At 42.6% G+C, this 15,154-nt stretch overlaps 1 protein-coding gene across 2 annotated transcripts in view; it reads right to left on the bottom strand.

Moving 5' to 3' along the window:
• CAP2 (cyclase associated actin cytoskeleton regulatory protein 2) overlaps window positions 1-15,154 on the bottom strand; it is a 189,380-nt gene that overhangs the window by 110,461 nt on the left and 63,765 nt on the right. For both annotated transcript variants that reach the window (XM_077269938.1, XM_077269939.1), the window contains exon 3: window positions 3,280-3,380. In XM_077269938.1, coding sequence (XP_077126053.1) covers window positions 3,280-3,380 — 101 coding nt within the window. The remainder of the gene's footprint in view (window positions 1-3,279; window positions 3,381-15,154) is intronic.

Here is a 15,154-nt window from a genome sequence, read left to right as displayed (position 1 = left end):
GTCACACATAGCGAGATCGCTACAGAGGTTGCTGTTGCGTCACAAAACTTGTGACTCAGCAGCGATCTCGCTAGCGATCTCGCTATGTGTGACGGGGCCTTTAGGATGAGCCAGACTTGTCCACAAATCTCTTCCTGATATCTTGGCTGATTTCTTTAGATTTTCCCATGATGCTACACAAAGAAGTAGTGTGTTTCAGGTGTGCATTAAAATACATCCACAGGTGTGTCTCTAATTAACTCAGGTGTCTGCAAAAAAAATCTGAATATCAGAAGCTTCCAAACACATGACATCATAATATGGGCAGTCCAGCATTGTCTAACCCCTTAGTGACAGAGACAATTTGGTACTTAATGACGAAGGCAATTTTTACAATTCTGACCACTGTCACTTTATGAGGTTATAACTCTGGAACACTTTAACGGATCCTGCTGATTCTGAGACTGTTTTTTCATGACATATTGTACTTCATGTTAGTGGTAAAATTTCTTTGATATGACTTATTTCTTCGGAAATATTGTGAAAATGTTAAAAATTTAGCAATTTTCAAACTTTTTACATTTCCCACATGTCTAATTTACATCATCACAATTTTGGAAACACATTTTTTTTTTGTTAGGAAGTTATAAGGGTTAAAAGTTGACCAGCGATTTCTCATTTTTCCAACAAAATTTACAAAACAATTTTTTTAGGGACCATCTCATATTTGAAGTGAGTTTGGGGGGATCAATATAACTGAAAATATCCAAAAGTGACACCATTCTAAAAAGTGAACCCCTTAGGTGTGCAAAGCCACATTCAAGGAGTTTATTAACCGCTTAGGTACCTCAAGAAAACTAAAGCAATGTGGAAGAAAAAATGAACATTTTACTTTTTTCACAAAAAATTTACTTTGGAACCAATTTCTTTTATTTTCACAAGGGTGTCAGGAGAAAATGAACCATAAACTTTGTTGTGAGTAGTTTCTCCTCAGTACGCCGATACCCCATATGTGGGGAAAAGCTAGTGTTTGGGGGCATGGCAGGGCTCAGAAGGAAGGGCGCACCGTTTGACTTTTTGAACGCGAAATTAGCTGGAATCAATGAAGGCACCATGTCGCGTTTGGAGACCCCCTGATGTACCTAAACAATGAAAACGCCCAAATTCTAACTCCAACTCTAACCCCAACACTCCCCTAACCTTAATCCAAAACCTAACCATAACCCTAACCCTAATCACAAACCTAACCCCAACACACCCCTAACCCTAATCCCAACCCTAACCATAACCCTAATCACAAACCTAACCCCAACACACCCCTAACCCTAATCCCAACCTTAACCATAATCTTAACCGCAAACCTAACCCCAACACACCCTTAACCCGAATCCCAACCCTAACCCTAGCCCCAACCCTAACCCTAGCCCTAACCCTAAATTTAGCCTAACTTTAGCCAAACTCACTTTAGCCCAACCCTAACCCTAACTTTAGCTCAACTTACTTTAGCCCAACCCTAACCCTAACTTTAGCCCAACTCACTTTAGCCCAACTCTAACCCTATTGTAAAAATGGAAAAAAAAATATTTTTTATTTAATTATTTTTATCTAACTAAGGGGGTGATAAAAGGGGGTTTTATTTACTTTTTTTATTTTGATCACTGTGATAGGGTCTATCACAGTGATCAAAATGAACCAATACGAAAAATTTCCTACTGTTGCCAGGTGCCGGCCGGCAGATCTCGGCGGGCGCATTGTGTATGCACCCGCCATTTTCTCTCGGAAGAAGACGCCGGCGGCCCACGGTCATCACGGGAGGATGCAGGGACTCTGGAGGTACTGGGGGGAATGGGGGACCCTATTTCTCTCTCCTCTGATGTGCGATCACATGAGAGGAGAGAGAAATTAAATGGAAAATTTAACTTTTTTTTTGCGATCGCCGTTATACTGTTAATAACGGTGATCGCAACACCGATCTGATTTCATGTCAGATATTGAGAAAAACATGCATATGTGTTTTTTTATATAGTGTATGTAAACTTCTGGTTTCAACTGTAAATAACTAGTTTCTACTAGAATTAATCTTAGCACTATGTTTATTGGGCTGGAGGGTGGTAACAGTATTACATTTACAAAACATAGTTATAATGCATTAAGATTCATATATAGAAGTGAGACAACAGAGGAAAAACTATTGGCATGTTTAGCTTGCAAAACTTGCACATGTCTGAAGTAAATAAGTGAAACACAGAGAACAAATTGACTATGTGTTTTAGATACTGTTCACTGTTTTTACAGAGTGCATCATTTTAGCTGCAAAATATCAATGTAAAAGTACATAGTCCATCGGGTAATGTTACAACTTGAAGCATTTGGCATAATTTGCTGATGTAGATGATGTGCACTGGCTAATGTAGTTACCGAGATCTTAAGGAGAGCTATCTTCAGAAAACAATCAGTTTTTTTGACAAAATAAATGTTGCCAATGTTTTTTAACCATACAGCACTCTGTATAAAAATAAAAATTTTGCAAATTTCACACTGGCCACTGGGTATTTGTTTTTAGACTGTAATTTCCTGTTGTTTCAGGAAACAACACATGTACATAGACAGTTAACAGACACCAAGCCTGTCTTCTGTATTAAATTAGCCTTTGCAAAGGTCATTGGGAAGGGAGGGGGAGAAGAAACAACTGTGGCATCCCCTATAGTAATTGGTGGATCCTGTGTTATCAGCTGTGTAGAGAAGTGTTACCTGCCATTGTAATCCTGCATTTGATGAAAAAGAGCCTGCTGAAAACTCTTCCTGAAAGGTCAGGATGTATAAGTTAAGTCTCAAAAAGCCCCAGAGGTCTGTGTGAAAATTACAAGTTGACAAATGTTGTTTGTCATTTTTTTCTATGGTCACAATCTTTTTTAACAATTTTTTTTAAATACATGTGCACAAAATTTTATTTAAAGGCATTATAAGGGACTTTAACATTGATGGTCTATCATACAACAAATCAACAATTTTAATGGATTTTGTCAATTTCAGTATTATAAATTATATATCCACCCTTTTTATCTTGAAAGCTACAGTGCTAAAAGTAGATAGTATATAACTAGTCAAACTGCAAACTGTGGTGGAGGAATGTAATATAATTATAAAAAAAAATTGTCCATTCTATGAACAATGAATGACAATTAGGTGGAATTGAAAGCCATGTAGAAACAAAACAATATTCACATAACAACATGGTAAAAATACAGTTCTAATGTGTACTTCAAATGCAGTTGAATCCAATAAAAAAATCAGACTTACGTGAGTTTCTACATCTCCTCCAAGAATCTTGCTGTTTTTGAGATACTGTTCCAAGGGTCCACTCAGCAGGAGATCAAATGCTTCTACGTAGGGAACCACACCTGAAGGGTACACAATAGTGTAAAGCATTGAAGAAATGTGCTCGCACTATGACACACTGGGAAGACCCAAACAGTTCTAAGCTATACAACAATGTAGGCAACTAATGGAGTATCGTGCAGTTATTTCTGTGGATATGTTGCATTGTGACTATAGTGTCCCGTAGATTTTAAGTAGCTGCCTGTCAATCAGCAGGCCATCTTGCCCGACTCTCCCATAACCAGGATCGCCTGCTCTGCTGAGTGCTCCTGTGTTCTCAATGAGAGAGCCGCTGCTTGACATCTGTTGCAGTGGTTAGCCTCTTAGAGGACAAAAGGATCAGCAATTCTAAATCGGACATGCCGGATCCTTATCTCCCCCGAAATGATCATTAGACTGTCAGCCAAAGCAGCCAATACTGAGGTTCTGTCAACAGTCCACTAATACCTGTTGGGGCTTTAAGTCTTATAAATAAATTAAGCTGTCCATATACATTAGATGCTCATTGGCCAAACCGACAGAGAATCTAATGTACAAGGGGACCTTGCAAGTATTCCACAGAAACAGATGTGAGGGGGACATAAGTATTAGGTCATCTGATCCACAGCTTGGTCCTTTTGGTCAGAAGGGGAAAACGTTGCTTGAGAAATCTTGAAGTAACTTAGTCCCCTTTTCCTACTTAAAACGTGTTCTGGGAAGCCATAAGAGATACTGTAGCTGTTAATAATAATATAATAATAACAATAATTATATTTCTATAGCGCCAACATATTCTGCAGCACTTTACGTTTTAGAGGGGACTTGACAATAAAAGACATTACAAAATAACAATAATCACATAAATCAATAGATACCAAGAGGAGTGAGGGCCCTGCTCCCAAGCTTACAATCTATGAGGAAATAGGGGAGACATAAAAGATGGATGGTAACAACTGCTTTCATTGTTCTGACCAGCCATAATGTAATAAATCGGGTTTTCATGTAATGCTGCATGAACCGGTTATCAACCAGTATGTGTAAAAGTACAGACACAGAGGGCTATTAAATGCATAAAGCGTGTGAGAACAGGATACAAGGGTCCTGATAATGAAGAAAATTTTGAAGGGGCAATACAGGGATAGTTAAATAAATGTGTGGAGGAAGTAGGTCAGTCTGAAGAAATGCGTTTTTACAGCATGCCTAACACTGTGGGTATTGGGATTAATCGAATTATCCTGAGTAGTGCATTCAAAAGAATTGGCGCAGCATGTGAGAAGTCATGGAGACAGGAGTGGGAGGTTCTGATTATTGAGGATGTGAACCTTAGGTCATTAGCAGAACGGTGGGCACGGGTAGTGTGGCAGACTGAGATGAGGGAAGAGATGTAGGGTGGTGCTGAACCATGGAGCGCTTTGTGGGTGAGAGTGATAAGTTTGTATTGAACTCTGGAGTGGATGGGTAACCAGTGCAATGACTGGCACAAGGTAGAGGAATCGGTGTAACAGTTGGTGAGGAATATGATCCTGGCTGCAGCATTCAAGACAGATTGGAGAGGGGAGAGTTTGGTAAGAGGGAGACCGATTAGTAGAGAGTTACAATATTCCAGACGGGAATGAATAAGAGCAACAGTAAGAGATTTTGCAAAGTCGAAAGTAAGAAAAGGCTGCCAGTCACAGGATAAGCAAAACACTCATTCGTTGGGTGAAATAACTTTTTAAGCTTGCTTTAAAAATCATTGTTCTTGGCAGCAAATTGTCCTGTGTAAATAATATATGTGCTGCTGAGAACAATAAAAATCTATGCAGACAGAATCATCTATTACTGATTGATCTGTGTATAGCGTAAGGAAGTTGGCCTGTCTAAACAGGCTATTAAATGGCAGCTGATAGGCAAACATAGTCAAGTGAGCAGTTGATTAATGCCACAAGTTATGTAAGGTAAACCCAGCCTTGGAGTTAAGGAATGGGCATAAAAAGGGGGTTGAAGGAGCCAACAGAAACAATTAGCGGACCAGTGGGGTGAGTATTGTTTATTTTAGTATATTAAAATATGATGTGTTTTAGAAAAAATAAAAATTAACCCCTCCACGGCCAGGCCATTTTTCATGTTTTCATTACAGTTTTACAGTCCTGTATTCCATAAGCCGTAATGTTTTTAATTTTCATTTGACGTAACCAAATGAGGGCTTGCTGTATGTGGAATAACTAGTATTTTTACATATAATAAAATTGGAGGTTTGTGGATAAAAACTGTGCCGCTGAATAAGATGTAGGATAGTGGTTTTATTCAACGCGTTTTGAAGTTCAGATGACTTCTTGATGTATGTGGTTATGTCCTGAGGAAGAAGTCATCTGAACTTCGAATCGCATTTGAATAAAATCACTACCTTTTATTTCAAAAACATCTGATCCTACATCTTATTCAGCGGCGCGGTTTTTATCCACAAATCTCCAATTTTATTATACTTGATATGGTCACCTGCTGACCCGTGGATCTGCTAGAGCTGATGTCTCTACTAAGATGTATACGCCTTTGTGAATAGGTCTATCAGGTTAGTATAATCTGAGTGCATTTTCTCAATATCCACCGGATAAGACCCTATTTGCGCTGATCTCTCCTACAGCTTTTTTGTTGGTATTTTTACATGACATTTAATTTACCAAAGATGTATAGATACATTGAATATGTACTGTATCTATGTGCTGAAAATTTGGAAAAAAATCCATGTGGGATGGAATGTAAAAGAGCATTCACTGTGTAGTAACAACGGTATTATGGTCAGTGCATCACTGGAATTATTAAATTCCAAATTTACATATTATTTGTAATATTTTACTTCTTTTTAAAAAAGTAGTCTTAAAATCTATATATTGTTGCTGCTGTTGGTGTGCTATCAGTTATTCTTTGGGGTTTGTAGGGGTTGTCTCTTCTTGTTTAATAAGAAAAATTGCAAAGTGCTTGTAAAACATCGACTTTGCTGTTCACGGCTTATTAAAATTACTGTCTGTTTTCAAGATTGAAGGGGTTTTTAATTCTATTGCTTATACATCTTTGCCTAGGTTATCGTCCACCATTGCACTTTATCAGGGGTGGCCACCTTCCAAGGCAAGCAGCATGTGCTCGCTATACTTTATGCATTAGAGCTTGTAAGCCCTACTCTGAAGCTGGGATCCTTGGTCTTGGTGACCTTTATTGCCCCTGAACTTCTGTGATGCTGCAGAGACAAAGCCACCTATGATGGCAGCCTGGGACAACTATTTCACCGACTAAAGCACTAAATTAACAAATAAATTAAGAGTAGCAAAATCAGAGAAAAGATAACGCAGCACTCACCAGCACCCAGGTCAGATGTCTTCTTTATTACGACATGAAAAGTTACAGCTTCACGGCACGGGGGAGTGACGAGGTGAGGAGCATGTGAGGCAGGCTAACAAATAAATTAAATACACTTTAAAACATAACATAGACAACACACACGACCTAAAAAGGCTACTGTTTGGCTAGATAAAGATACAGGGTGCTCTCAGTCCCTAATGCGCAGGCTATCTATACCCTGCCTTGCTGCGGAGGTTGGCACCCTATGAGACCTGCGCAATGGCGCCCCCGCTCAACGTGGACTCGTCCTATCTCACCCTAAACAACCCTCAAGTGCAGAATGATAGACAAACAGCAGACCAAACACACAAACAAACAGATAAAGATGACTAGTGTGCCTTGTACTAAACGCACATAAGGTAAGTGCGCACGTGTGTTCTTTCTGAGTTAATAGTTACACACGTATAGTACATAATTGCACATAGCCCTATCAAGCCTGTAGACTCCCTATGGGATATCTGTACCTATATCCGCCCTGCCTATTTGCGGGGGTTGGCACCCTAAAAATTCCTGCGCAGTATGGCGCCCCCGCTCTCGTAGGCTGGCCCTAATGAGCCCTCACACTATGGGCTGACAATCGCTGCAATGCACGCTAATTGCTGGATAAGGTAAAAAATAAGGCTATTTCTACTAAGGCACCTAATAAATAGATAAAAAATCAGTATAAATCACCAATCTAGTATATAGGCATATATTTAGACAGTATGTTCATCTCGACGCGTTTCTCCGAGATCGGTTCATCAGGAGACATACTAGAATAAATTCACTTATCTGAATGAAAGACAAGAAGGTAAACCGCTTAGAGGTATAGTGCGGTGCAGCGGTGGGGAACAATGTCCATCCTAAATCCACAGTTTGAGTCAGCCTTGCACATGGAGTCACCAATGTGCTTTAAATATGCTTACACTAACCTCCTCGTGGTGCCCATCAGTGCTTTGTGACCCACGCCGATTTCAGCCACTTCCGGGTCACCTGCCTCATTACCAAGCGCTGTCTACTGCGCAGATGCCAGGACTTCACATTCTCTGTACTGAGCGCCTCTACAGTGAAACGCAAGTGCGTTCCTCTCTGCGCATGCCCCCTACCCGATTACAGGAGTACACTCAGGAGCGGAAAATTGAACCACGCCGCCAATTGTTACGTCACACAGGAAAAACATTCCTACTTGGTGACGTTCAAGCGTTACAGGTATACAGCTAGATCGCTCCTATATCTACACTTGGAACTAAACAGAGAATGTGAAGTCCTGGCATCTGCGCAGTAGACAGCGCTTGGTAATGAGGCAGGTGACCCGGAAGTGGCTGAAATCGGCGTGGGTCACAAAGCACTGATGGGCACCACGAGGAGGTTAGTGTAAGCATATTTAAAGCACATTGGTGACTCCATGTGCAAGGCTGACTCAAACTGTGGATTTAGGATGGACATTGTTCCCCACCGCTGCACCGCACTATACCTCTAAGCGGTTTACCTTCTTGTCTTTCATTCAGATAAGTGAATTTATTCTAGTATGTCTCCTGATGAACCGATCTCGGAGAAACGCGTCGAGATGAACATACTGTCTAAATATATGCCTATATACTAGATTGGTGATTTATACTGATTTTTTATCTATTTATTAGGTGCCTTAGTAGAAATAGCCTTATTTTTTACCTTATCCAGCAATTAGCGTGCATTGCAGCGATTGTCAGCCCATAGTGTGAGGGCTCATTAGGGCCAGCCTACGAGAGCGGGGGCGCCATACTGCGCAGGAATTTTTAGGGTGCCAACCCCCGCAAATAGGCAGGGCGGATATAGGTACAGATATCCCATAGGGAGTCTACAGGCTTGATAGGGCTATGTGCAATTATGTACTATACGTGTGTAACTATTAACTCAGAAAGAACACACGTGCGCACTTACCTTATGTGCGTTTAGTACAAGGCACACTAGTCATCTTTATCTGTTTGTTTGTGTGTTTGGTCTGCTGTTTGTCTATCATTCTGCACTTGAGGGTTGTTTAGGGTGAGATAGGACGAGTCCACGTTGAGCGGGGGCGCCATTGCGCAGGTCTCATAGGGTGCCAACCTCCGCAGCAAGGCAGGGTATAGATAGCCTGCGCATTAGGGACTGAGAGCACCCTGTATCTTTATCTAGCCAAACAGTAGCCTTTTTAGGTCGTGTGTGTTGTCTATTTTATCTAAAATTATTAAATGTTATGTTTTAAAGTGTATTTAATTTATTTGTTAATTTAGTGCTTTAGTCGGTGAAATAATTGCTTTATTAGGCACGTACATTTACTTTTTCTGTGATACTGGCAGCCTGGGACAACACTCAGTTAAGGCCAATGATGCTGCCGGTCTATTCTGTCAATCTTCAGAAAAACACCCCCATCAAGAAGCAGGCTGGAAAGCAAGTCTCCCCTGAATAAATGAGATGATACATCCCATTTACTGTAAATGGCAGTTCATACCCTATAATAACCTCCTTGTGATAAATGCTTCACACACAGATACACAGTGTCATTGATTTATTTCGCTGCCTGTATTTTTGAATGCAAAGATACACTAAAGGGGCTTTCACAATGCGTTTTGCATTCCCAATAGACCTTAACCCCTTCATGACCCAGCTTATTTTGGCCTTAATGACCTTGCCGTTTTTTGCAATTCTGACCAGTGTCCTTTTATGAGGTAATAACTCAGGAACGCTTCAACGGATCCTAGCGATTCTGAGATTGTTTTTTCGTGACATATTGGGCTTCATGTTAGTGGTAAATTTAGGTCGATAATTTCTGAGTTTATTTGTGAAAAAAACGGAAATTTGGCAAAAAATTTGAAAATTTCGCAATTTTCACATTTTGAATTTTTATTCTGTTAAACCAGAGAGTTATGTGACACAAAATAGTTAATAAATAACGTTTCCCACATGTCTACTTTACATCAGCACAATTTTGGAAACAATTTTTTTTTTTGCTAGGAAGTTATAAGGGTTAAAATTTGACCAGTGATTTCTCATTTTTACAACAAAATTTACAAAACCATTTTTTTTAGGGACCACCTCACATTTGAAGTCATTTTGAGGGTTCTATATGGCTGAAAATACCCAAAAGTGACACCATTCTAAAAACTGCACCCCTCAAGGTGCTCAAAACCACATTCAAGAAGTTTATTAACCCTTCAGGTGTTTCACAGCAGCAGAAGCAACATGGAAGTAAAAAATGAACATTTAACTTTTTAGTCACAAAAATGATCTTTTAGCAACAATTTTTTTATTTTCCCAGCGGTAAAAGGAGAAACTGGACCACGGACGTTGTTGTCCAATTTGTCCTGAGTACGCTGATACCTCATATGTGGGGGTAAACCACTGTTTGGGCGCACGGCAGGGCTTGGAAGGGAAGGAGCGCCATTTGACTTTTTGAATGAAAAATTGGCTCCAATCTTTAGCGGACACCATGTCATGTTTGGAGAGCCCCTGTGTGCCTAAACATTGGAGCTCCCCCACAAGTGACCCCATTTTGGAAACTAGACCCCCCAAGGAACTTATCTAGAAGCATAGTGAGCACTTTAAACCCCCAGGTGCTTCACAAATTGATCCGTAAAAATGAAAAAGTACTTTTTTTTCACAAAAAAATTATTTTAGTCTCAATTTTTTCATTTTCACATGGGCAACAGGATAAAATGGATCCTAAATTTTGTTGGGCAATTTCTCCTGAGTACACCAATACCTCACATGTGGGGGTAAACCACTGTTTGGGCACATGGTAAGGCTCGGAAGGGAAGGAGCGCCATTTGACTTTTTGAATGAAAAATTATCTCCATCGTTAGCGGACACCATGTCGCGTTTGGAAAGCCCCTGTGTGCCTAAACATTGGAGCTCCTCCACAAGTGACCCCATTTTGGAAACTAGACCCCCCAAGGAACTCATCTAGAGGCATAGTGAGCACTTTAAACCCCCAGGTGCTTCACAAATTGATCCGCAAAAATGAAAAAGTACTTTTTTTTCACACAAAATTTCTTTTAGCCTCAATTCTTTCATTTTCACATGGGCAACAGGATAAAATGGATCCTAAAATTTGTTGGGCAATTTCTCCTGAGTATGCCGATACCTCATATGTGGGGGTAAACCACTTTTTGGGTGCACGGCAAGGCTCGGAAGGGGAGGCGTGCCATTTGACTTTTTGAATGGAAAATTAGCTCCAATCGTTAGCGGACACGATGTCGCGTTTGGAGAGCCCCTGTGTGCCTAAACATTGGAGCTCCCCTACAAGTGACCCCATTTTGGAAACTAGACCCCCCAAGGAACTAATCTAGATGCATAGTGAGCACTTATAACCCCCAGGTGCTTCACAGAAGTTTATAACGCAGAGCCGTGAAAATAAAAAAATAATTTTTCTTTCCTCAAAAATGATTTTTAGCCCAGAATTTTTTATTTTCCCAAGGGTAATAGGAGAAATTGGACCCCAAATTTTGTTGTCCAGTTTGTCCTGAGTACGGTGATACCCCATATGTGGGGGTAAACCACTGTTTGGGCGCACGGCAGGGCTCGGAAGGGAAGGCACGCCATTTGGCTTTTTGAATGGAAAATTAGCTCCAATCATTAGCGGACACCATGTCGCGTTTGGAGAGCCCCTGTGTGCCTAAACATTGGAGCTCCCGCACAAGTGACCCCATTTTGGAAACTAGACCTCCCAAGGAACTAATCTAGATGTGTGGTGAGCACTTTGAACCCCCAAGTGCTTCACAGAAGTTTATAACGCAGAGCCGTGAAAATAAAAAATGTGTTTCCTTTCCTCAAAAATATTTTTTAGCCCAGAATTTTTTTATTTTTGCAAGAGTAACAGGAGAAATTGGACCCCAAAAGTTGTTGTCCAGTTTCTGCTGAGTACGCTGATACCCCATATGTGGGGGTAAACCACTGTTTTGGCACACGTCGGGGTTCGGAAGGGAAGTAGTGACGTTTTGAAATGCAGACTTTGATGGAATGCTCTGCGGGCATCAGGTTGCGTTTGCAGAGCCCCTGATGTGCCTAAACAGTAGGAACTCCCCACAATTGACTCCATTTTGGAAACTAGACCCCCAAGGGAACTTATCTAGATGTGTGGTGAGCACTTTGAACCCCCAAATGCTTCACAGAAGTTTATAACGCAGAGCCGTGAAAATAATAAATGTGTTTCCTTTCCTCAAAAATATTTTTTTAGCCCAGAATTTTTTATTTTTGCAAGAGTAACAGGAGAAATTGGACCCCAAAAGTTGTTGTCCAGTTTCTCCTGAGTACGCTGATACCCCATATGTGGGGGTAAACCACTGTTTGGGCACATGCCGGGGCTCGGAAGGGAAGTAGTGACGTTTTGGAATGCAGACTTTGATGGAATGCTCTGCGGGCATCATGTTACGTTTGCAGAGCCCCTGATATGCCTAAACAGTAGAAACCCCCCACAAGTGACCCCATTTTGGAAACTAGACCCCCCAAGGAACTTATCTAGATGTGTGGTGAGCACGTTCAACCCCCAAGTGCTTCACAGAAGTTTATAACGCAGAGCCGTGAAAATAAAAAATGTGTTTCCTTTCCTCAAAAATATTTTTTAGCCCAGAATTTTTTTATTTTTGCAAGAGTAACAGGAGAAATTGGACCCCAAAAGTTGTTGTCCAGTTTCTGCTGAGTACGCTGATACCCCATATGTGGGGGTAAACCACTGTTTTGGCACACGTCGGGGTTCGGAAGGGAAGTAGTGACGTTTTGAAATGCAGACTTTGATGGAATGCTCTGCGGGCATCAGGTTGCGTTTGCAGAGCCCCTGATGTGCCTAAACAGTAGGAACTCCCCACAATTGACTCCATTTTGGAAACTAGACCCCCAAGGGAACTTATCTAGATGTGTGGTGAGCACTTTGAACCCCCAAATGCTTCACAGAAGTTTATAACGCAGAGCCGTGAAAATAATAAATGTGTTTCCTTTCCTCAAAAATATTTTTTTAGCCCAGAATTTTTTATTTTTGCAAGAGTAACAGGAGAAATTGGACCCCAAAAGTTGTTGTCCAGTTTCTCCTGAGTACGCTGATACCCCATATGTGGGGGTAAACCACTGTTTGGGCACATGCCGGGGCTCGGAAGGGAAGTAGTGACGTTTTGGAATGCAGACTTTGATGGAATGCTCTGCGGGCATCATGTTACGTTTGCAGAGCCCCTGATATGCCTAAACAGTAGAAACCCCCCACAAGTGACCCCATTTTGGAAACTAGACCCCCCAAGGAACTTATCTAGATGTGTGGTGAGCACGTTCAACCCCCAAGTGCTTCACAGAAGTTTACAACGCAGAGCCGTGAAAATAAAAAATCATTTTTCTTTCCTCAAAAAAGATGTTTTAGCAAGCAATTTTTTATTTTCACAAGGGTAACAGGAGAATTTGGACCCCAATATTTGTTGCCCAGTTTGTTGTGAGTATGCTGATACCCCATATGTGGGGGTAAACCACTGTTTGGGCGCACGTCAGGGCTCGGAAGGGAAGTAGTGACATTTGAAATGCAGACTTTGATGGAATGGTCTGCGGGCGTCACATTGCATTTGCAGAGCCCCTGATGTGCCTAAACAGTAGAAACACCCCACAAGTGACCCCATTTTGGAAACTAGACCCCCGAAGGAACTTATCTAGATGTGTGGTGAGCACTTTCAACCCCCAAGTGCTTCACAGAAGTTTATAACGCAGAGCCGTGAAAATAAAAAAAAATTGTTCTTTCCTCAAAAATTATGTTTTAGCAAGTAATTTTTTATTTTTGCAAGGGTAACAGGAGAAATTGGACCCCAACAGTTGTTGCCCAGTTTGTCCTGAGTACGCTGGTACCCCAAATGTGGGGGTAAACCACTGTTTGGGCGCACGTCGGGGCTTGGAAGGGAGGGAGCACCATTTGACTTTTTGAATGCAAGATTGGCTGGAATCAATGGTGGCGCCATGTTGCGTTTGGAGACCCCTGATGTGCCTAAACAGTGGAAACCCCTCAATTCTAACTTCAACACTAACCCCAACACACCCCTAATCCTAATCCCAACTGTAGCCATAACCCTAATCACAACCCTAACCACAACACACCCCTAACCACAACCCTAACCGCAACACACCCGTAACCCTAATTCCAACCCTAATCCTAACCCTAATCCCAACCGTAGCCCTAATCCCAACCCTAACCACAACTGTAACCCCAACACACCCCTAACCCTATCCGTAACCCTAACCACAAGCCTAATCTTAACCCTATTTCAAACCCTAGCCCTAATTCCAACCCTAACTCTAATTCCAACCCTAACCCTAAGGCTATGTGCCCACGTTGCGGATTCGTGTGAGATTTTTCCGCACGATTTTTGAAAAATCTGCAGGTAAAAGGCACTGCGTTTTACCTGCGGATTTACAGCAGATTTCCAGTGTTTTTTTGTGCGGATTTCACCTGCGGATTCCTATTGAGGAACAGGTGTAAAACGCTGCGGAATCCGCACAAAGAATTGACATGCTGCGGAAAATACAACGCAGCGTTTCTGCACGGAATTTTCCGCACCATGGGCACAGCGGATTTGGTTTTCCTTAGGTGTACATGGTACTGTAAACCTGATGGAAAACTGCTTCGAATTCGCAGCGGCCAATCCGCTGCGGATCCGCGGCCAATCCGCTGCGGATCCGCGGCCAATCCGCTGCGGATCCGCGGCCAATCCGCTGCGGATCCGCGGCCAATCCGCTGCCAATCCGCTGCGGATCCACGGCCAATCCGCTGTCGATCCGCTGCGGATCCGCGGCCCATCCGCTGCGGATCCGTTGCCAATCCGCTGCGGATCCGCTGCGGATCCGCTGCGGATCCGCTGCCGATCCGCTGCCGATCCGCTGCCAATCCGCGGCAAATCCGCTGCGGATCCGCTGCCAATCCGCTGCGGATCCGCTGCGGATCCGCTGCCGATCCGCTGCCGATCCGCTGCCGATCCGCTGCGGATCCGCGGCCGATCCGCTGCCGATCCGCGGCGGATCCGCGGCGGATCCGCGGCCGATCCGCTCTGTGTGCACATGCCATAACCCTACCCCTAACCCTACCCGTAACCCTAACCCTACCCCTAACCCTACCCCTAGTTCTAACCCTAATTCTAACCCTAACCCTAGTGGAAAAAAAAAAAAAAAATTCTTTATTTTATTATTGTCCCTATGGGGGTGATAAAGGGGGGGGGGGTTATTTATTTATTTTTTTATTTTGATCGCTGTGATAGAACCTACCACAGCGATCAAAATGTACCTGTAAGGAATCTGCCGACTGGCAGATTCGGCGGGCGCACTGAGCATGCGCCCGCCATTTTCCAAGATGGCGGCGCCCAGCGAGGAGACGGCCGGACACCGGGAGGATCGGTAAGTATGAAGGGGTGGTGGATCGGAGCACGGGGGGGGGGGAACGGAGCACAGGGGGGGGGGGTCTGAGCAAGGAGGGAGCGGACAGGAGGAC

The sequence above is a fragment of the Ranitomeya variabilis genome, chromosome 6, assembly GCF_051348905.1.
Source record: "Ranitomeya variabilis isolate aRanVar5 chromosome 6, aRanVar5.hap1, whole genome shotgun sequence".
Classification (NCBI taxonomy): domain Eukaryota; kingdom Metazoa; phylum Chordata; class Amphibia; order Anura; family Dendrobatidae; genus Ranitomeya; species Ranitomeya variabilis.
Note: the sequence above shows the minus strand (reverse complement) of the source record. Positions and strands in the feature narration are given on the sequence as shown.